The sequence below is a fragment of the Strigops habroptila genome, chromosome 3, assembly GCF_004027225.2.
Source record: "Strigops habroptila isolate Jane chromosome 3, bStrHab1.2.pri, whole genome shotgun sequence".
Classification (NCBI taxonomy): Eukaryota; Metazoa; Chordata; class Aves; order Psittaciformes; family Psittacidae; genus Strigops; species Strigops habroptila.
Genome location: NC_044279.2, coordinates 61,114,160 through 61,138,531, shown reverse-complemented (window position 1 = coordinate 61,138,531; position 24,372 = coordinate 61,114,160). Strand labels below are relative to the sequence as shown.

General features: G+C 36.6%; 1 protein-coding gene across 2 annotated transcripts; it reads left to right on the top strand.

Moving 5' to 3' along the window:
- Positions 1 to 936: 936 nt before the first annotated feature.
- Positions 937 to 5,094, top strand: IAPP (islet amyloid polypeptide). 2 transcript variants are annotated; one of them, XM_030479556.1, is made up of 4 exons: positions 937 to 1,262; positions 1,655 to 1,751; positions 1,898 to 2,032; positions 4,557 to 5,094. In XM_030479556.1, the coding sequence occupies exons 2-4, from the start codon at positions 1,672 to 1,674 to the stop codon at positions 4,747 to 4,749; spliced, it is 408 nt and encodes a 135-aa protein (XP_030335416.1). In that variant the 5' UTR covers positions 937 to 1,262; positions 1,655 to 1,671; the 3' UTR covers positions 4,750 to 5,094. The 2 variants fall into 2 exon arrangements, with proteins under 2 accessions (XP_030335416.1, XP_030335417.1); XM_030479557.1 differs by having other exon boundaries at positions 988 to 1,262; positions 4,560 to 5,040.
- The last annotated feature ends 19,278 nt before the right edge of the window (positions 5,095 to 24,372 follow it).

Genomic DNA, 24,372 nt, shown 5'->3' with positions numbered 1-24,372 from the left:
AGATGCCTGAAGAGAGCCAGCACTGGAACTTTGGCCATTTCAGGGAAAATCTAGTGTTACAGAGTAGGTCAACAAAGAAGGAGACTTCCAGTTAAGGCAATGGTACTTGGCATTGAAGCAGTTATGAATTAATTCATGTTCTCTCAGAATATGGAAGATGCATATGATAACTTCTTATCACAGAAAATTTTGCCTGAGCTTTTATGCCAGCATCTTAACCTCCATAAATAATTGAAAGACCTGCTCTCCATTTGGGCACCTAAAGGCAACTAATGAACAGGAAAAAAAAAAGAAAAATATCCCACCAAAATTGGGAAAAAATGGTTCTAATCTCTATCCTTGGAAATCTGCAGTCAGGTAATTTATTAACATTGGATTTAGTCTGTTTTTCCCTGTACCATACTCTGCACACACTAGAGAAATAAATTTGCATAGGCAGCCTTTATTCTGATATTTTCTAGCTTTTTACTCCTAGGCTTTGCCTTCTTAAGAATATTAATAGACACAGTTTTCATGCATGACAAAGAATCTGCCAGTGTTAGTAAAACATAAGATTTTGCATTAATAATGACAGAATTTTCATTTGTATTTCTAATTTACTGAAAAATGTATATGAGCTCTACCTTGTTACCCTAAATGATCACCCTGTCAGTTTAAATAATTTTCACTCTTTTCTTACTCTTCATACACCTTCAAACATTTTTTCTGTTTTGATCACTATATCCTTCTGTAACAAACCTCCACAACTTTAACTATTCTATCTTTTCTAAGATAGCTGTTTTCTTGTATTTCAATAACTGGTGATCTAGTGTTTCATTTAGTCTGTCTTTCTTTATAACTTTTGTTACCTTATTTAGCCCTTGAAAACACCCACAGGGAATATTACCTCAGCATCTTATCAGAACCATAAAATTGAAGCTACAGTTCTGATGTGCAATATGCTATTACAGTATCTTCACGAGGGCATCCTGCATATACCAGGTTAATATTTACTGATGTGCTAATGTAGTAATGACCTATCTTCCTCTGCTCCTCTCTGGGGTACTTTCTGTCTATAGGGATGGGAATTAATGACAGTCTCTCTGTGCTGCCTGATGTCAGAGCTGAGAAAGGTGTGAAGGGTATATAAGAGCCGTACTACTTGTCAGCAAGGAAGGGGGAAAAGGGATACTCCAGAGCTAGATGCAAGCGTGGAATTGTTGTATGCACCCTTCTTGCTACCACAGGCGTGCTTCTTCAGTTAGCTCCCTGACCATTACAAGGTAAACTATTTCCCTTTTTTTTCTTACTTGAGATGCAGTGCAACAAATGTGCTTTCAGGAAAGCACAATGTTTCTCACTATTAATCAACAGCATTTTTTCAGGAAAAGGCTAGGATAACTTCAAGGTAAATTGCACCTGGGACCAGAATTTGAGACTGGTACTTGTCAAGAAATGCAAACTAGAGATAAGGGGAAGGATTGGAATTACTAGATGGAAAATGAACATTTACTGTTGAGAGCTATCTGTCTGAAACTGCGTTGTGCCACTAAACTTACCCTAGCCTGTGAAAAATACTAGCTGCTGTTGATTTAGGACACAATGGGCATCAGTTATAGAATATGCTTAAGAGTATTTGGGTTAGCTTTCAGGTTTGAATCATTATTCTTTTCAGAAAGTTTGAAAGCAAAGATGTGCAACCTGAAGCTGTCAGTTTTCTTCATTGCACTTTCTGTCACTCTGAGCTGTTTGGAAGCTACACCTATTGAGAAGTGAGTAATAAATAATCATATTTATTTCTTTGAGGGGAAAACTTGTTCACATTATTGCATGAATTGCTTTTGCTTTCATATCTCAAATAATATAAGAAAAATATAGAAGTATTCAATTTCACAGGATATTTTATTGTTGTTTAAAGATTATTATCTGTGGCTGATGATCTATCTGATGGTACTTCCAAGAGACAAGGATGGGTATTGCCAGTAATGTCACAGAATACACTCTCAGGACTTAGTGAGGAAATGCCAGAACAATCAGCAGCAAAGACAAAAAGGTATTGATTTTCCTTGTTTCTTCTAGTCATATCGGCTAGGATCAAATTATGAAGTGTTCTGTTACTTGAGGCACTCTGTGTCTGTTTTTTATTCTCAAAAAAAAAAAAAAAGCTTAAATATCCTTCTTATAAATAGAGCCATTCTGTAAGCATAATAATCAAAGCATTCAGGGTAGAAAGTGAAATGCAGAGACAAAAGTTGCAGATCATTAAATCATTTTACAATTATAATGCGTTCATAAATTAAAAAGGTTACAAGTACTACATTACCTTGAGAAGAGAGGTGTATTTTGAAAGGGCCTTCTTTATTGAATTTGTCACATTTCCAAACTGAAGGGAAGAAAAGAAAATACACTGTTCTTAATAATACTAATGCTCCGCCAGAATGGAGTTATTTTATAGTATAACTGTTTCCTGGATTTAAGTAATATTTCATTAGAGAGATAAATATCAATTTAATCATGGGAAAAAGGAAAAGAAGAATTGGCTCTGATAGAATTTAACTTGTCTGAAATGCATTCATGTTTATAAATCCATAAATCAAATTTGAGGTATCTTATTAATGAATAAAATAGCATTTCAAAAAGTATTTGCAATTTGTACTAAAAGATAAACAGCACTGAACTATCCTATGTTCATCAGGCTTTTGAGTTTCTTTCAATGACAATTACATTATGAGTAGATTCAGTAAATACAAGTGTCTATATAGTTACCTGTTGCTTTTTTTTCGAGTCTATTAAGAAAATATCATTATTGTATGACAATTTGGTTATCTTCCAAAATATTTTGATAATGGAGATGTAAGTTCCCACATTTTTACAGTATTACTAAAAAAAAATAATAATTGTAATACTCAAACACAAGGCATCACCTTTATTAGTGTTGCATGCCCTATTTGCTTTTCTGGGGCCCTGGTATACCTTACTGGGTGAACTGTCTCACTGAAGCACATATTCAATTAAAGGCTACAGATTAGAGAGCTAACAGGTATAATGGGCTCAGTCAGGCTAGATATCAGCTAGAAATCCAGTAGTTTCCTGTCAGGACTGGAGTTTTAAACTTGGAGTGTCAGGGCCTGATTTTGCACCTTGAATGAAAAAGAGAATTCTGCCTCCACAAACAAATGAGGATTTCCATGAGAACCAGTTGCTGGTTGAACCTCATATGTTAAAGCCTCAGTTAAATTATTTTTAAATCAAAAGAAATACCCATGGAAATCTAAAAGAAGCTATATCAAGCCTTATCCAACCATTTCCTTTAAATACAATTACATATTTAAAATATTAATTGCTTAGAAATTGCTCCTGTTTGCCAGTAAAAACCAGTATAATACAAACATTCCTCTCACAGTTGCTATTCCATTTGGATTCTTAGATGAATACACATAAGTCCTAAAGAATAGATGACATTTCAGGTAACAGATTTAACCACTCAGTAGGAAAAGGAACGCATTAGTAATTGCCCAGAGTTTGAAACTGGGAAATTGTCATTCCTCACAGTAAATTTTTGCTACAAACTGTTGTCTACCTCATGCCACAACAACATGAAGAAGCCCAAGAAAATTAACAGTAAGTCAGTAAGCAATTTCAGCAAGCAAACTTTTCTATCTGAAGGGAAAACATAGTGATCTAAAACAAATTTGAAAACCCAAGCTCTGTAAAGCTAACAGTTTTATAGTGATTAAAAAAAAAAAAAAAAAAAAGAGAAGAAGTAAATCTCATGCTACATAAGTTCCAAACGGTGTTCTGAAAATGGTCTGTTGGTTCAGACCATAAAACGTTTTTAGATATGGACTCTTCTATGGACACTCTGCAGAGTCTCATCCAGCAAATTATTATCTCCTACTACAACAGCATTTTCAAGTTGTCGGTGTTTCAACAAAGACATGGCAGCTTTTCAGTAGTGAATAAATCTCTGTTTATACAGAGCTAAATATTAAGTGATATTGAGGTTGCCAAAAGTTGGCAACACCTGCTACCTCTCACAATATGTGGCAGAGTTGGGAGAAAGAATCTTTGGACTCACTCAGTCCACTTGATGTGGGCTGGAAGATTACTGTTCACTTCAGTAAGAGCAGGATATGATTCTGTGGGAACAAGAGAACTAAATAAATGTTAGTGATTGTCATTATGTTAGTAATCCTCATGATATCAGCAAGAGCTCTAAATAGATTTAGAAGTTCAGCTTAAAGCTAAACATTTAGTCATTGTTTTCACTTACTATCTTAACTATACTATCATTACAGGTTTTCTACATGTCATAAACTGCTATGTAGAATATCAATACAAAAGACATATGACTGTTAAGGTCTTTGCATTTAAATAACCCCCATCATTAAAAGTGATAATAGCATACAGCAAGGTTTTTTTCAGCACAAAGTAGGTGGTAGGAAAATTGTAAAGTTCCTGTATTTGTGCACATATTAAAAGAACTCCCACATTAGCACTGATCAAATACCTATTAGAAGTGGCACACTTGATTGCTCATCATTTGACTTCATCTTGGCTCTTTTTTTTCACCTTAGTAGTCACCATCTGGAGAAACGGAAATGCAACACTGCCACATGTGTGACACAACGTCTGGCCGATTTTTTAGTTCGTTCCAGCAACAACATTGGAGCAATTTATTCACCTACAAATGTGGGATCCAATACATACGGAAAGAGGGACACAGTTGGGCTTTCAAGCAGAGAACCCCAAAACAATGCACAGCTTTAGGGTGTTAAAATTACTACTGATACAGTTTTCATTAGGAGCTTGATTTTTAATGTATCAATAACCTCTTAGTTATTACTTGTACAGTCTTAACAGTGCCTTGTTTTCTGTGTGTGCCTGTGTGTGGGTATGTTACGTTCATCATTTCACTATGCATGTACAATGACATGCATAGGCTATTGTTTCAACTCCATTAAGAACTCCAGAAATCTGCTTGTCAAATTCCTTTGTAAAAAAAAAAATAATAAAAAAAATAGATGTATATCACAATAATAAATGGAAAAGTAATTGCAACAGGGCTTTTTATTATTATTATTATTATTATTATTAAAAGGATGAAAAAGATAACCATGATGTCTATGTCTTTATGGTCACAGTTTGGTAAGAGGAAGAAATTATCTTAATTAAGACCAACAAAAGTCAGAATGCTGACAGAAGTTATGGCCTAATGAAAGTAAACCAGAAGAATCTTCTAGGTTTGAAAAATCTACAGCATCTTGTTTTGCACCATGGAAGGAAAAACCACATGAGACAAGATAGCTGCATTGTGCATATGATTACAGCAGTTAACAGGCTGGTCTCTTTCCATCTTAACATGTATTAAGCAAGTAGAAGTGCTCAGAATCAGCACAGACTTTCATACATTCTGAGCATGGGATTTTAAGAATTTACAGTTGTTACTTTTAAGATGGTATCCAGTAAAATGTAAGCAGAATGGGCATAAGTGCTTTTAAATATGAACAAAAGAAAAGTCAGTTAACAAGCTAGCAGAAACACCTGTCCTTGGGTATCCCTTTCCTTGAATCAGAGTTACAAAGGGAAGAGAGAAAAAAATCAATGATCAGTTCAAGCATCAAAACATATCATAGACATATCATAGAAACAGGGTAAATTTGCCCACTGGTGTACTTACATTGCTACCAAAATCCAAGGAAACTATTTTAGAGATGGGTGGATCTTAGGAAATTTGACAGTGTTATTTTCTCCTACCTCAGCCCAGTGTCAGTGCAGGTTTAATAAACATTTTTGTTCCTTTAAACTGTTAAGCAAACTTTCATAGATATGACATCCTAGATCATAGCAACAGCTGTTCTGTTCATCATTTTCTCAGTGCAGAGTTCACTATCATCTGAAAAATGCACTGGAATGGGTTGCACTGGAATGGGTTGCCCAGGGAGGTTGTGGATGCTCCATCCCTGGTGGTGTTCAAGGCCAGGCTGGACAGAGCCTTGGACCACATGGTTTAGTGCAAGGTGTCCCTGCCCGTGGCAGGGGAGTTGGAACTAGATGATCTTCAGGTCCTTTCCAACCCTTACTATTCTATGATTCTATGATTCTATGAAAAATATTATTGTCCAATTATGAAAAACATTCAGCAGAAACTTAGTTCTGGAGAAGAAAATGAAATCTTAATAATCACCTTTAATTGATTTGTTTCTGTTATAAAGTATGTTTAATGTTAAATGGCATCTTCTGTTCATTTCACAAATAATACATGGGAATAAAAACTAGCGCACAGAATTTCTGCTGTAAAAATGGTACCGATTAGTCTATTAAGTAAAGTTTCAAATGTGATTAACGTTCTAATGGATACTTATTCTGAATTTCATTGAGAAAACCATTCATATGGTATTAAACACGCTAATATTTCTGCCAGCTTGAAATGTTTTCCATTCAAACTATTATTGAGATATATTATACACCCATTTTGTGCTTAATTTGTTTTTCAGCTAGAATATTTACTTTTCAGAAAGGAAACGAGAATGTGACAGGATAGCTCTGGAGTGTCACTGTGACGTTGTTTGTACAGAGCAGTAACCAAGTGGAGTCTTCACAGTGGGTGAATGATGATTTCTAGGCTGATCCCAACCTGAAATACATACAGTGCTTTATGCATCAGCTTTTGTTTGTTAAGCTACCATCTGACAAATCCAAATGAAGCACAGTCTGTCTATGCATGGGTTCAGTGGAACCGTATACATCATTTTCTGCCTTGTGTACTCCTGAGCCTGGTGGATACATGGTTGTCCTATTTAGCAAATACTGAAAAATGTTACTCATCTCCCAAATCAGTGAAACAGAGAGGGATAAAAGATTTATCAATAACTCAGAGGGTGACCATCTCACATATCTTTAGCTGCTTTTTGTCTAACCAGTTGTCAGTGCCTTCCTGCTGTTTGGTGGAGAAAGACAACTACTACCAACTCATCTCAGCTTAGACGTCTGTTTTAGGATGAGATGAATCACACTCTTGAAGTACCTCTATGTTTTCATTGACAATAAACAGTGTCTAGACAATTAGCTGAAAATGGGCACTTAAAATAACTAGAGTTAGGTGACACCAATCCCACCTGCAGTTGGTATGAACTGTTCAACCTAAAAAAATAAAAAGTTACAAAAAACCACCCCAGAATACAAAACAATTAAAAAAAGAAAAAAAAAAAAAAAAAACCCCACCTCAGTCTCTCAGTCTCCAAATCATCTCTCATATTCTGAACTACGTAAGTTAATCCATCAGTCAGAGCATCTTTAGAAACTGCCTGAGATTTTCCCGTATACATCCTTGAGAACACAACTCTGCTACCCTTCCTCCTGCTGTGTGGTTACCACCGAGTGCACTTAAAACTGTTAGAGAAGAAGGATCTAGCCATGGTAGGCCTGGATACAAGCACAATGTTGAGAGTATGAGCCAGGAAAAGTGGATTTAAAAAGAAGGGAAAAAAAAATAAAAAAGGACAAATTAAACATTATACTTCATCAGAACCCCAAGCAGCATAACTTCAGATGTTTCAGAATACGAAGACTGCCAGTTGAAACCTAGTTAAATAACAAAAATCAAATGCCCCTATGCATTTTTAAAATTCCCAATATGCATTTATCTGCAGGACATAAATATCTTTTAAGAATCAAGTCTGACATAGCTTTTGTTCTTCTTCAATTCATCTGGATGCCCTACATCTTCCAGAGAATATGCAAGAAAACAAAAAGATACAAAAGAGAAAAATGTAGAGGAGAATGTAGGCAATATGATAAACATGGCTATATTCCCTTTAAAAATAAAAATATTAAATCTCTGCTTTTTAGTCTTCTATTACACTGTCTTTAAAAGGAATAGAATAGGGACATAATATTGAATTTCACTAAATGAGAGGGGGAAGAATGAAAGTCATCAAACAAGCAAAAGGAATGTTAAAAAAAAAATAAAAGATGATATGAACATGAAGAATGTTTTAAATGGAGTACTGGGCCCTAGGGTCTAATATTTCTCAGGAACTATGACAGCTTCATAAACGACAGAATTTATGGTTTTTTATGATGAATAGAGTTGAGGTAAGAAATTGATTTCACTTGTAAAAGCTTGGGCTAAAACTAAGAAAGCACACAATATTCATGGAACATACAATCTACTTTTATTGAATAGTATATTTTTAACTAATACTTTCAATTTCTATTAAGAAAATATAAATATTTTTCAAATTAAAAAGTTTCTTGGTCAGAGCTTTAAACGCTAGGTTGGCAAAGCTTCCATTCACTTTCAACAGGTTAGTGTTATTAGCAAGTCTGGATTTTACTAGATGGCTTTCTAAAACTATTTGAAAGTTAATACATTGATACTATGAATAAAATCCATTTCCTGTAATGCACTGTTGAATATCTTCAGTACCCGCCATCTTCACTTTCTAGAATTATGCTGGGTTTGAGTCAATTAGCTCACCTACAAATATAGTTTGACAAGTATGGTAGACTCTTTTTGTTCAGTTATAAGGTTAAGTAATTTTGTTGTCTAGCTTCATTATCATATAGGAAAGGGACTGCTCTACATTGTTTTTGCAATAGAACTAGAAAAAAGCTGTAGCTAGGTATGACACATCTCCTTGCTCTATACAGAATATAAAAATAATGGTTGAAGTAACATGAAACAAAATCTTTCTATGGGATGTGACAACTTCTGTTTGAATCATCTTACTGTTATTTCTCTTTCCACATTCAGAAAGAATCCTACAATATACAAAAAATAAAGTATTTTTGTGGAGCTGTGTAAGGTTCAATAACCTGGGTTCAGACCTGAAACCCACCATTTAAACTAAGCTTCAATTTAGGAACAAAGCCCCCCAAATCTGGATTCTCTAGTCATCAGGTTTTTTCTGAACACATTAGACAAATTGGTTTCCAGCTTTGACTGCTATGAAAACTACATATCCTTACTTAGATTCAGTTAAGAAGTGTTCCTCTAACTAAAACCTATCTATCTTCATATAAAGTGTTAAAAAAATCCTCAAGCTAGGAATCATATATGCCATCAAAAGTTGAAAGTCATGACACCAGAAGCTCACTAAAGAATGAGGCAATAGTGATAAGACAATAGTTTAAACAGCTTTCATTATGCAACAAATTTTCTCCTTGAATGCTAAACCATCTGAACAAAAAGAACACATTCATATGCATTTTAAACCTAACAATAGGGCTGATTTGAGTAACAATCATGCCATAAAGTCACTATTCCCTAGAAATGCTTTTATAAATACAAAATAAGTTTAATTATTCAAATTAAGAATCTTAGCCCTGCTCTGCTTTAACAACATTTTTCCTCCACCTTAAAAGACTCTTTTTGATCCTGCATTAGAGACAGAGAAACTGTTTCTTACAGGCTATTTGACAATATCCTTAATATAAATTATTACTGCACAGGTAGCCTGAGATCTCTGTGGAACAACTGGTGACACCAGGGGTGATAGAAACTGGTTGAACTGAATTTCTTCAGCCCTAAGTTTTCATTAGTGCATCATCTATGAGGTGGGGAGTTTTGTTTTGCTTTTCAAAAGGAATTAAAATACTGGGATGTGTTAAAATAATTGGAGTTGTATTAAATATATCATTACACATGTAAATTGAAATAGAATCGTTTTGGAATTAAATGCTACTCAATATGATTAAAATCTGACTAAAATCAGAACCTGCCTATTATTTACCCTGTCGACAGAGTCAGATCACTCTATTCAAACAGAATCAGCCCTTATTCATTAAGCAGTCCCTTCGAAAAGGATCAGAGTGGGACTTGCCTCCACTGAGGGAAATGTAAAAATTTAATCAGCCTGTGATTGTCAGTCCAGCATTGAAGAAGCTGAGCTACTTAACACTCAGAATATGGGTCATTTTTAAACATCATTCTTGGATGAGCTCAGTATTTGTGTTGCATGTGGAACTAGCCACATAACAGAAAAAAAAAAAATTTAAGGTAGGGATTTTTTTGTTTGTTTGGGGTTTTTCTTTGGTTTTTTAGAGGGAAATGGAGAAAGGATCATAAAAACTGGCAGAAGAGAAAAATAATATCAAGGTTGCAAAATACTTCAATACTTTCTCCAGGATCAGTAAGCAACTGGTAGCTATTTTATTTATTTCTAAATTATTTGCTGTGTTATGATACCTGAAGGAGAGAGCAAAAACCGAGATCATGGGACAATATATTCCTTCTTTCAGAGAAAATACAGATTAGAAGCAGCCTGAGAGAGTGGGACATGGTCGAGTGGATCTTAGGAGCAAAGACTGCCTCACTGTTCCAAGCACTGCTTCAGATTTCAGGATGACCACATAGCAGTATTAGAATCACAGAATTGTTTTGAGAAAGACCTTTAAGATCATCAAGTCCAACCATTAACCTAACCTTCTCTTCTCCAAACTAAACAACCCCAAGTCCCTCAGCCACTCCTCGTAAGACTTGTACTCCAGACCCTTCACCAGCTTTGCTTCCCCTACTCCAGCACCTCAAGGTCTTTCTTGTAGTGAGATGCCCAGAACTGAACAGTGTTCGAGGTGTGGCTTCACCAGTGGCGAGTACAGGGGAACTATTACTCTCCTGTACTTCTTGGGAGCTGCTGAATTCTTAACCAATCTCAAAAATCAGGCTGGCTTCTCGGCTACTGGAGCTTCAGGCATCTGCATACAGCACTTCCCCTGTCTTTTTGTTACACTGACATCCTGCAAACTTCCAGAGGAGGCATCAGTGCTACTCACAACTGCAGGCTAGAGCCTATGGTCAGGGCACGAGTCATCCATACTTTTCCTAGCTTCTCCCTTGGTTTTCTGAGGTTATTCCCACATATCCTTCCACCTTGAGGAAGACTTACTAAACAAGGACTTTCTAAAAACACTATTCTTGAGTCCATAGTTACTTGCTCTTAACTAATTTGGGTTGTTTCTTTTTTGTTTCTTGTTTGTTTTCTTTTTTTTTAATGAAACTTTTCCCAAATCAAAAAGTAAATGTCACTGCTTTCTCCTACAAGTTTTTGCCTAGCATGACAGTAGGACATTACCAGGACCTTTTGCATTCACTCCACCTGCTAACGTGCAGCTTACATGCTGAGGATAAAGCAGATATCAGTATGTTTGGATAAGACCTAATAAGTGTTGTGCAATGAACCCAGAGAACATAAACAGTAATGAAACTTAGCATGGTGCTACAATTTATTTCTGGAAGGAAAAAAGGTTGTGTTTTTCTCATTACTCATTCTGTGTTTTCCCAGCTCAAATGCAGGCAAATGAAGCACAGCACTGACAACATCAATACGAGTTCTGTAAGCATGAACACACTGAGTGAGCCTAACGTAGCATAAAACACTAGATCATGATATCTGGAACTGAATGACTGCAGGAGAAGTCTGCTTCATCCTAATACTCCTCCTCTTTATTTCACACCTTAGTAATATAACTTCTGTGAATCACCACTCACAGCTATGAACAAAAGTAATTAAAAACCCAAGTCCTTCTACATTGACATTAAACAATTGGCATTGGAGATGAATGACTGCACTATGATTCCCTCAGCATCACTTTCAGCTGGATAAGCCTTCATGTCTGAAAGGAGGCTACTCACACAACTAACCATTGCCCAGATCAAGAATAATCTGGAGGATAGTTGAGACAGTGGTTTTTCCAGAACGGTATGCTGCAAAACTGATTTCATAAAATCAAGACAGAAATCACTCTGTCCCTAGAAGAGTATACATGTGTTCAGGTCTTATTCCAGTATACACCATAATTTTACTATATTTTTCCTGTCCCTTATGGGATGCAGAACTAAATGCAGGGGCCCAGCTGTCATCTTCTTGCACTTCCCTAATTTCACCACTTTTTTGCACCGCAGAACCCTCAGCAAAAACACTGCCTTACTGATCATCATAACCAGGGTTTGCGGTACAGAAATGCCCAAGTTTTTCCAGCAAGATCACTCTCACCAGAGAAAGGATGTTTTTCTTACTACAGAGCACAACACAGGAGAACCTGGACGGCAAATGTCTTCATCCTGTTAGACGTTAAAGGCTGAGACTCTAGGAATTGCTACTTGGACTGGCAGTTTTATCACAGGCAATCTCCTCCTTTTTTAGACACTGCTACTTTCCAGCCTGGCTTTTGCAGGAAATAACTAAACATTGCTTTGAAAACACCACAGCACAATCAGCATAACAGAGGAAGAAATAACTGAATGTTTTTCAAGGCTGTAGACAGACACAGCTTCCAACAAACAACAGACTCTCAGTCACAAGGAGAGGCTGACTTGAATTTACAAGTTATGCAGAAACAACATAGATTCATTTAATGAACACACAGGGTAGCATGGGACAGGAGAAGAATTTTCCAACACTAAGGTAAAAACCAAAACCTTGAAATGAAATGGTGGATACATTTTTGTTGCTTAAAAAGAAATCTTGACCCAAAGTCACAGAGATATTCAAAGACCTGTATCAAAGTCTTTAACCTTAACAAATCCGTACTCTCCTTCAAAAACGTTCCACCACATATTCAGGTAGCTATTTGATAATACATTAGCAAATGAGAAGGCACACTCATTTCTGATGTGACTTTTTCGGCTAAGTAGCATTTATTTTAATATCACTATCAAGTCGGGTAGTACAAAATGTGGCTAGAGTAAGAAACACTAGTAAACTAGGAAATAACTTCTCAGTCAACTTCAAAACCTCAGAACAGTGGGGTTTCAGATTGCTTACATTACTAATAAGAGCTAAACTGAAAGTTCTGCAGCAAGGAAGCAGCAACAAGCCTCGGCATACAGCCCACCATTTCATTGACACTCCGTATGTGTGTGCATGCATGCACATGTGCAAACACAGCACAAGGAAAAATTCTGCAACTTTAGGTAAATAGGAACTTCTTCTTTGATTTTCATTTGTGGGATAATACACCGAAATTCCCAGTTTTTACTGAGCTTCAACTGATTAATCTGTTTATTATTTATAATAGTAATGCCAGAACTAGTATCAAAATTTATTTTTTTCTTTTTGACAAATTCTTTTTGTCAAAATTCTTTTTGATGAATTCCAAAAAGATAAGAACATCAAAAGAGCTTGAAATCAGCACAGCGTGTTATTACACAGTCTGGGAAATGGGGAAGAATGAGTTAAGAAGCTTAATTTATTAATAAGTTTGTGGCCTTGCAGATAAAGTAGGAAAAAAATAAGGATAGCATGGTGAAACGCAGGAGGCACCTAATCAACAGCCTGGGGGAAAAAAAAAAAAATCTCAGAGACATAAGTAAAAATAGACCACAGCTAAGGTAAAGGGGATAGTATATGTGGCAGACCTAAATTTTGCATCTTTTGAGACCAAAATGCATCTCAAGGATTCACACTAGCACAAGAACTTAATACTTTTGCCTGACTCTCAGGATTCAAAGATCATAACCTTTAGACAGGTCTGCTACACAGGGGCTAGCTTCATCCTAGAAGTGAAAATCTGTGTCTTCACTTAATCATCATATTAAGTAATGATGTTTGGCCGAGTACAGACTGCAGGATTTAGCCTACTGCTACTACATGTCTGTGGAAAGAATCAAGATAATGCATATTTTAAGAAATTCTTTTCTGTACCCTCTCTTCAGAAACGCAAGCAAGAGACTCCAGTGAGATCAATCAATGGTCATAAATTTTACTGCTCACGTATTACACTATATTTATTTATATATCGTGAAAGGGACTGGAGATTGTGTATGTGACTAATGCTAAGGTTATAAATTGCTCAGAGAAGAAATCTAAACATAACTGCCAACTTCCTCCTCATCCAAACACATCCATCACATTCTAATAATATGAAGTGCAGTTCTAATCAAAACTGATCTGAACTTTTTTTTTTTAATCCAGACATCTGCATCCAATGCATATACTGACAAAAAAATGGTTCTTGAGTTTGTTAGGTTGTATTAGTAGAGAATTAAAGAACTACAGAACTAGCACAGATCACTGTGACAAGAACTTTACTTGTGTTTTCCATATCCTATAGAATCTTGATTTTCCTGTTAAAGTTTGTGTAATATCTTATAACTGAGATCAAAATATCCATCAAATAAGCTGGCACAAACTGTGAACTTAAATTTTACATGCTGGGTGCCACTCTGTGCCTCAGAATCTCTCTCTGAAATATTTCTTTGGAAAATACCTGTTTCAAACAAACAAAGATAAGCTGGAGGCAAGACCTAAAGAAATTGCATTCCTGCCTAGTTGTTTTCCATTGTGTTTCACACTCAAACCTAATAAACATTGCCCATAAATGAACACCGTTAACTATTTCACTGCATCTGTAAGCAGGGAAGGATGTAGGCATACAAATTACAATGGTGATCTGCTAATCTGTTGATAAAGCCATTTACTTTGAGCAACATGTTTTGCTATCACTAGCAGCTTCAATGGTCAGAGTACTGTGCGATTCTCCTTTGAAAACCAGCAAATTTGATACTCAGATCCATGTGAGTCTTTAGAGATGCCATTCGGCCAGATCAACTTCTCAAAGCAAAACTGATTGACAAAATCACATACTTCGCATACCAAGAAAAGCTTAAATACTAATCAAGTCCTAATAAAGCCCAAGTGCACAAGCATAAGATAAAGCACAAATATTTTTCCTAAGGATGTATCACTCATTCCCACCCGATACCATTTTCTGTTTAACCTTTTATTGCATCTACTTGTGTCAGTCACTTTATATACACACTCTTTAAGCCCGTGTACTTTCCCCCACTTTCTATGTCATGTTTTTACTTTTCTTCTGTAATACTTTTTAATGCATTAAAGGGTATTGTTGCAGCCACAGAACACTCCTATTGCACTTATCTTTCTCCAGTATGCAATAAATAGTATTAAGACAGCCTTTTCTTGCCCACCTGCACACAACTCTTCCTCTAAACATTGCTTTCCAGGAGATTTGATCTCTCAAGTTTGCTGCAATCTGTCCTTCTCTGCTCAATTGCTTTTAACGAGTGCTCTCACTCCTTTCTCTTCACAGAAAAAACAGCCTAGGAAAAGGTTACTCTCAGCAACATCCCTGCACATAGACAGAACATCTTATACTATATAACCTGACACATCCTAGTACCAAAGGTACTAAAATGAGTAAAGGAGAAGGATTTCCATGAGGGTAGAAGGAATAACAGCATGTTCTCTCCTTCCCCCCCCCCCCCTTTTTTTTTTTTTAAGCAGTATCATTCTGAACAGAAACATACAGAATAAAGTTGAGAACAGAGGAGTACCCTTTGCAAGCAGGACATTGGCACACTTAGGATGAGATACTTGGGTAGGTCACAGCACCAACTCTACTCCCTCTGAGCTCCCCTTGTCCCCCCACCCCCCACCCTGAGTGTTACAGGGCAGGGGAAGGTAGTTCTCAATCAACAGTAGGGCCAGTCAAGCTCCACTGCACATATTGCCTCCAGATCTGAGTGCAACCGAAAAAAAAAAAGGACATGGCTGTAAGTTGTAAGGCAATAAAGGCAGCAGAAGCCAAAAAGGGTATACAAATCATAATGCAGTGGAGGCTTCTTATCAAAAGAACACCAGCCAGCGTTAGTGTGATGATTCACAGCACAGAAGAGAAACTTCATGGGGGAGAGGAAAAGGCAATGGCAAATGAAATCCAGCCTGATCACAGGACTGTTTCTTCATGTACAGGTTTCATCCTTCAGCTCTATTACAAAGACCCCTTCCCCACGTCCTTAGCCCTTCTCACCTCCTGCCTTTATCACAGCCATTGCCCAGCCTGCCCAGATTTACACAGTGCTCAATCCTTCCAAACCTTAGGTTCCCCATTATGGCCCCACTCTCCTGTCCCTCCAGCCTCTTGGTCCCCACGCTGTTTTAGAGGCTGATAGCAGTTATCCTGCTGTGCTGTATCTCAGCACAAATATGGTACTTGAAAAATATAAACCAGTGCCACCTGGAATAGGATTCTGCTGCAATTGGTTGGTACTGTCCAAGGAATTGAAAGAAAACAGAAGTGCCCAGACTGACTGGACACATTAATGCAATGGCACAGCTGAAGCCATACACAAATAAAACTGCTATACCCCAAAGGGGGAGGGGAAAACCCCCACAAAACATTTTTCTAGTGAAGTACAGAGCTGCATCAATTTCCACAAAGGAGACTTTGTCATAAATCAGGCAGGGAATGATTGCTCTGAGACTATGCTACAAGAAGAATGTGAAAGGCACTTCTGATGGCAAAGCAGAATGGACCCAATGCCCACATCATACTCCCACTACCAGAACAGATCCCTTCCTCCCTTCTACCTCCACATGATCAGCACACAGCCACTTCCTCATTGGCAAGCCATGGGGTATTGATTACCATCCACCCATCCACACTCACCCTTGCTCCAGGCTGCACCTGATAGATGAGCTAGAGCCGCCCATCTAATAGCTGCATCCCCACACTGATTTCTGACAGCCCCAGCACTGCCCAAAGAGTACTTCACTCCTCCCATACTCAAGTCCACTCTTTCCGGCAGAGCAGCAACATCCAAGTTCAGTGTTCAAGCTGCTCTTCTCTCTTTCAAAGAAAACTTAGAGGAGAGAGAAAAACAGCTGTGAGCTAGGAAGACAGCCAAGTTTGTTTGCCCTTGAAAGGAGGTAGTCACATGCTGTGAAAGACAAAATAAGCAGAGAACTCCTAAGGAAATACATTCACCCTAGTATCTTCTCCAGGCATTAGTCAAAAACTCCACAAGTTGGCCAGCAAGATACCACTTTCACAATCCAGAGGTAAAATTTTTGTGCTTTTTCAACACAAATAAAGGAAACCCTAACATCAGGGCATACACATTGCCAAGGAGGAAACACTTTATTGATGAGTTGAGGTTCCCTCTCACTAACATAACATGAACTAAGAACATAGTTAATAACAGCTTTGCTACAGACTAACAAACTGGCTCCCTGGATGAAATATCAGCAACAAGAATCAACATAACTGATTAATAAGAGCCAAGCTGTATTAAATACAGGGCAAACAATAACTCTACAGATGTTCATATCTGATGGCTACAGGTTTCAGAAGAAGAACCAGTAAAATTAGTGGAAAGGCTGAGCTGCAGGAGAGTGGGTAGGAAACGATAATAAAAGTGCCTTTAGCCACCAAGTAATCTAATCACTACACTGACACTCTTTGTTTTGTAAAATACATTAAAAGTAGAAAAACACTAGCAAAACAAAAATAAAAGCCTACGTGAATGAAAAGTTGAAAGAGCTGAAGGGTCCTGTAACTCAATAATGTGGTGTACATCATTTATGTGGGATATGAAGAATGAAAATAACTGTTAATATTATTTACATTCATAGCTTACATTAGACATGGGGGAAAAAAAAGGGCAAAGGAGAAAAAAAGCACTAGGCAATGAAATGTTAATAGATGTTATATACAGTTCTTAATTGAAAAGAAAAACCAATAATATGAAAAGTAGGTGAGCTAGACAAAAGAGAAATTAATGTAATGGGGGAAAAGAAAAAATAAAATAAGCTAAAATTGAGAATTGTAATATAATTCTTCAGAGCACAGTCTGGAGAACAGAAAGATACCCCAGAGGCTGTTTATATCCTGAATACCCAAGAGAGAGGTAAGAAAACTTGGACTGGAAGAAACATTCAGAGGGTGTAGAAAGTGTTAATCATAAAACTCATAAGCAGTTAACTAAGGCAAAGAAATGCACTCATTTAGAACCATGCTAAGCTCTGGAAACAAAAAAACCCCAGACAAGTACCACTCCAGAGACAGGGTTATGAAATAATTTCTACCATGCCACAGAGTACATATTCCTCTGCAAACAAAAATAGTAATGATGGGGGCTAAAGAGTTCTAAGGAACTCTATGCTATCAGGAATAGAGTTCTGAATATGATGACTCTTGTACTGGTGAAAATAACAAAAGAAACCATCCAAGAGCATAAGTAAAGGCAAAAAGTTCCTCCACAAAAGTGTCCAAGGCAACCAATACCTATTCCTTATATCTAAAATGCTCGCATCCCACATGTTGAGGTATATACCTCTACAAAAAGGGATTTACATTACAAGAATGCCAGCAGAGTTATATCTGATGACTCAGGTCATTTGAGGCAAAAATTAGTCAAATATTCTCGATAGAAATAGCTTCATATTTTTTTGGTTTCAGGGACTGATTTGGTTCACTATGGAAATTTAATGAGCAATACTAACTTCCAGAGGAAATACAAAGTTAAAACTGTGCAGTCTCTTTTCTAGTTCATGATGGTAACTGTTAAATTCATTGTCTTTGGAGATTAATTCTCTTTTTCAAATTGAGGCATTTACAAAGTGATAAAATCTTCAGGGTTTCCTCCCAAACCCTAGTGCTTCAGCTCAGATTAAAAGACAGCATCTGTTGTACTCTGAGGTCTTTTGCAGGACTTAAGTTAGCTCAGCAAGTCCTTTAGGAAAAATTCTATCAATTTTATTTCTGTTTGTGCATCTGTAATTAATGCCATGAATTTTCATTAAAAGGTTATGGTTACTATTAACTTGGGAATTAGTTCACTGAAAAATAGACTCTTAACAGTAAAATTCAAGAATATAGGGGACTAAGCTAGTGTCATTACATCTTCATGGCACTGGAAATGACATTTCCACAAAAATGCTGTGCTCTTACGGTGCAGATGGAAGCAACAAGGAGTGGCCATTTTCATCACAAATAAAACTAAATTGTAAAAGTTACTAGTGATATTAAGACATTGTAATACCATTCTGTTTATTTCAGTCTGAACGATTTTTATTTATTGATATTACTACAACTAGCTCTTTCCAAAAGCAAAGGCCCCTTTGAAAAAGAACTAATGGCGCTGGGCATGTAATTTATGAATTAACTTTTGAGATAACTTAAACCATGGCCCAAGTAATAAACTTCCTCAAAGTTGATTATTTCAATGCTTAATGCATCTTAGGCTTTGCAGCTGTAGATGAACTTCACACATTCATAGCACATGTTGAACTTCTGTTCTATTCTGTCTTGCCATAAAACACAGTAATGGACCATGGTCACTGTGACCGATACTTTAAGATGAAATTTCTCCTGCCCCAAATGGAAATTTCCCCTGCCCCTGTATAGACACTGAGACTGTACTTGTAACTAATTGGCAGTAATATTAACTACCCACATTTGAAGTGTCAGTGCTCATGACAGCTCTCAATGAAAAAGCGAGCAACAATAAAGCCTAATTGGCTTTGCTTCCTGCTAGAAGGACAAACCGAGCTGAAAATTTCTGGATACCACCAAAGTCAGAACTGAAATTCTCTGGGGCTGTAGATACTTAGCACCTCTCAACAATGGGTCATTTGTCAAAGCTTGCATATCATATTAGGAATAATGAACCCACCCCCTTTAAAACAGGACACAAGAACTAATTTATCTTCAAAGCCCTCCCAGCCACCCTAAATCATTGAATTCAAAGCAATCATAGAGCTCTGCTGAACAGAATGCAATTACCCACATACCCAAATCAACATATGATTACACAGTTTGCTGAGAAGTCTGTATTTCTCCTCTATTCATTCTGCACTCAGTTCTACATCAGCCACAACCCCACTCTCACTGATGCCCCATGTCCTTCCTCAACCCTAATGCTGCTCTGTGTTGTGCACTTTTCCCACACTTGAATTGTCCATGTGGTTCCATCTCTTCCTTTTTAGCCATCTAAGAGATAAGAAGGTATACAGAAAAATGGCTAATTTTTACCTTCCACACCCTTTCCAGACTGAAGCCTTTTTAGGGGGAGGTAGGAATAATGGCACAATCCTTCAGCACCATGTTGAAATCCTTTAGGCTTCTTTCTACCCCAGAAGAGAAGAAAGTAGGGCAATTTACAAATACTGAAGGGTACCTGTTGGACCAGCCTAGAATTTATTAGTGGGCAGGAATTTCCTTCCTGCTCACAGGTTGGCTCCAACTTTAAACTAACTTTTGTGTCACCTGGTGGAAAAGAGAAGGCTAGAGCTACTCATCCCATCAAGAATCTCATGACATGCTATTGAGACCAAAAATTGCCACCGAACATTGAAACACTTACATGTCAGGCTAGATACATAATAGCTGGTTGTATAATTTTGATTATATATTAATGACTTCAATTTTTTTTTAAACACAAAATACATTTAATTAACGCAAGATATGTTAGATACCTTTTGCTGACTCATCTGAATATGAATATGCTTTCTCCATACTCATATGTGCATACAGACATATAACGACGTGCCAAGACTGAGAACATCTAAAGTTATTTCTATAGCTCATTAACTGACTGGATTTGCTGAAAACTACAAGAAAATATCAGTCAGAAGAAAATTCTGGAATTGAAAAGCCATGCAGTGAATGTTAATACAATCTCCAAGCAAATCTAGCAATCAGCATTAGCTAGCCCTAAAACCAGGTCAACTAGCAAAAACTGAATCCTGATCTATCAGCTGGACCTGCTGATGTCTAAGTGTGGTTAATAAGGGGCAGGTATTTATTTATGGATTTCTCTATACATGATTGTTATCAGTTGGAACTTTGTAGGGCTTCTTTAAAAATTAGGGCTAAGGGCTTTTTTGGTCCACAAGAACAAAACATGAAGAAAAGCTAAAAGTGACAAAAAATTAAGGACATTTTTGCTTCGACCCTTCCTGTCAATCACAGTAAATTCTGCTTTAGTAGGTGTTCCTTCCTCTTTTTTTCCTGAAAAAAACAAAAATGCTACACAATGCATCAGCACTCCTGCAAACTGTCATTCTCCCAATCTAGTGTCACTTAGTTAGACACACTTTTTACTACTGAGATTTTGAGCAGGATTTATGCAGCCAAACAGGCTGCAGGACAGTAAGAAACAAATTTTTATAACTGAATTTATTATACCATTTTTTTGATCATCAGTTATCTTTGAGTAGCTTCTCTTCACTGGAGTTACACCTGGAATTGTAACTCTCAAGTTCATACAGGCAGCAATAAGCAATCATTGGATTCATTTGATTTTTCCAATACTCTTCAGACCTAATTTTGAACTAAAATTGGTATAGGTTCAAAACTAATATCAATAACTTTCATCTATTCATTTATCAGCAGTATTATCTGGCCAGGTAGTTTATTTTCTAAGACAAATTATTAAAAAATACATTTCTATGAGTGAATGCTGTGGTAAATAGTGTTTCTAAATTGACCTAGATTTAATATTTTTGTACAGCATGATGTGCCTTTTACAAAATGTTATGAATTCCTCATCAGAAAAATGTGTTTATTATCTAGTCCTTAGGGTGCCCAACAAGTCAACAAGAGTCTTTGATTTAAAGCATGCAGTTCTCTTACCATTCTCTACACTGCTTGATGTATCAGCATAGCTGATGTCCAACAGAAAATACTGGAGTATATGAAATAGCATATTCATTTGTAAAAATACCTGTAAGGAGAAAGGTTTGTTTGTGGATGAGAAAAGACTAAAGGACAGTTTCCAGTTTCTCGCTGCTTTATTCATGGTAACTTTAAAGGGTACTGTACCTAAATAAGGTAAATACTGTCAGAATTGAGCTGCAAAAGATGTGTTATTTCGTGTCCTTGCATTTTTTAAATCATATATTAAAAAAAGGAAAATTACAAATAATTTTAAACAAGAAATCTGCTCCTTGACTTTGTAAACTAAGATGGCTTGTGGCCAAAATGACTGTGTTGATTTGCAGTCCTGGTTGAGTTCTTATTTTTGTCAACAGGAAATTCACAGAGATTCTGTATTTACTTAAGAATACTTTCCAAAACTGTTAAAAACAAGTGAAAAAAATGACTGAAACTTGAAAGATGTTTTCCAAATGAGGATTCCCAAAGGTAATGTCCTTCTAATTCATACTTTTAGATAAGGCCACATTTTTTTATCCCAATAAGGTTATTGTTAAGGTCATGGTTATTCTGTCACACAAGGTTTTGATTTTAAACCTTGAACAACATATTTATAATTTTCTGAATTCTGCCCAGAAGATAGACCATGCTGACCTTTTCAGAGAAATTATATGACAAAGGAGAAAGCAATTCTGATAGCTTCCTGCTATTAGAAAAAAAAAATTATGTTCCAAAAACTTGCAATAAAGTTGTGCCTCTGATGCACCAACAGAGGTGACAGCATGTGTGTTAAAATGAATCATCAAAAGGGACTAATGAAAAAAACATTGCAGAAGAGTTTCTCCCTCTGCAAGTGATTCATAAATCTAATCTTAGAGAAGGAAGGAAGAAAGAAAAGAAAAAAAAGAATAAAAGTAAAAAGTTGTGCAGTTGGAAAGTAAGAGGCCAGAAGACAAGAAGTATGCTTTTCTTTGAGTACCACTGTTAACTTCTTGATGGGTAGTTGCATACTAGCTATATCTGCTCAGAAAATAAAATATTGCTTACTATGGTCATTATTGCAGATATTGCAATTTATGATAAAATCACTTAATATGGACCAATTGTTCCTCCACTTCAATGTTATTCACAGATCAGTCTAAGTAGAACTCTATCATCTAAGATGCCAGATCTCTAAACAGTTTTCCTACAAACACCAAAGAAACATCCTCCATTTCCCTCTATATCAGACTGGCCAAAGACTCGAGACAGACAATATTCAGTCCTCGTCATGTCAGAATTACAATCACCATTCCTCTGCCATTATCATATCAGAATTAATAAGGCACTCCTACAATAACACAATAACTAGCAGAGCAAGGGAAGCAAGATCTGGCCATTAAGGTCTAACTTTTAATGAATCTCAAATTTTAAAGCAGAACTTGCAAACTGCTAGAAAGAGGACATATTTGACTTGGTGAGTGAAATATGCATTACTCTCAGATAACTCCAGGGTACAAAATACTAAAACTACTTCATTTTAATAAATAAATGAAACGTTATTTCTGAAGGTTTTTACGAAATTGTTATGATTTGCCAGACTTACTAAAACATTTATTTTTTTTTAATAGTCTTAAAATGTTGTGGGGTTTTGTTGTTTGTTCGTTTTTTCACTTTGTGTGAGAGTATACAGTTTGTCTATTGTGACCTCTATACTAAAGTCAAAGATACCATGAGTAATTTACAGCCCATCTAAAACCACAGAAGTAAAGCCACCAGTTATTTCTTGTTAAACCATTAGATTTTCTAAGCCCACTGTTCTGAAGAAGTAATGGCTGTACCAGAAATTATCTCTGGCTGCAAAGCTCTCTTGATCAGTATGTCTACTGAGTAATCTCTGGGTCTGCATGTGTGAAAAACACCAGTAATTATACACCTAATTCAATTTATTTCCATGAGAGGTTACTTCTGGAGTTATTCTGTTCTCCTGCAAGAATGAGATTCGAGCTGCATATAACACCTGCAAAAGTCTCATATTCTATGTTAAAATATTTCTCCATTGCTCAGTATTTATGCTGTCTTTGCTGTACAAAATTATGGTCAGAGGAGAAAGACAAACCTTCAGGTAGAAAGAACAAATGCCACTGAAGTTTTCAATACTAAAATATACTTCTATGTATCTACTTAGGAGTATAAGAGCGCTTTCCCCTTCTCAGCAACACTCAGTCAGTCTGGTTTGAATTCCACATCGTCCAGTGCTGCTTTTTCAGGTGCAAGCTTTATATTTACCCAGAGATACGTGTTGGCAAACAGACATGGTTGATAAAGACATGCAGAGCCATCAGACCATGCAAAACTTGATAATATTCCAGTAATAATTTTGTTTTGTGGAGTTCAAGAGGTGACCCCATAAGGAAGAATGTGGCCTGTAATGATCCTATGAGAAAACTACAGTCACTACAGAATATTTCTATCATCTCTGCAAACAGCCAGAAGCATGTGGTACAATTTCATGAAGTCCTCAGTTACAGTAAATTGAGATAGGCTTACTACTTCTGTATTGATGAAAAGAAAGTCACACACAAAAATAACAGGATATTCTCCTTGTTCCATTCCTTAGTCTGAATGATGAAGGATGATCGAGCTCCATTTTCAGAACTACAAATCACAGTGTAACTTGTTCGTATTACTTGCCTACCTGTGAAGCATGCAAAGCATCTTGAGATCCTGAGATGAAAACAGCCTCAATACACCACAGAAATAACTGACGCAGAACACTGTAAAAGCCATAAGAATATATGGGTTAAGTGAATGTATTTAAGGTAAACCTATTTTATAGTCATGATGCTGTTAAATACTCTGGTTAAGACTGCAATCTCTTACTCTGGAAGTTTCTTAATCAAAGACTGTGAGAGCCTGGAAGAATATTCCAAAAGAAGGTCACTCCATGTCCTTTTTCTGAGTTGATATAATCATCAGAGACTAGATGACAGTCTGGAAAAGCCTTTG

What these genes read in the sequence shown, in the direction of transcription:
- IAPP (XM_030479556.1), top strand. Translation starts at nt 1,672, where the DNA reads ATGTGCAACCTGAAGCTGTCAGTTTTCTTCATTGCACTTTCTGTCACT. An exon ending in GAAGCTACACCTATTGAGAA is followed by an intron (nt 1,752 to 1,897) that starts GTGAGTAATAAA and finishes TGTTGTTTAAAG; the next exon opens with ATTATTATCTGTGGCTGATG. An exon ending in TCAGCAGCAAAGACAAAAAG is followed by an intron (nt 2,033 to 4,556) that starts GTATTGATTTTC and finishes TTTTCACCTTAG; the next exon opens with TAGTCACCATCTGGAGAAAC.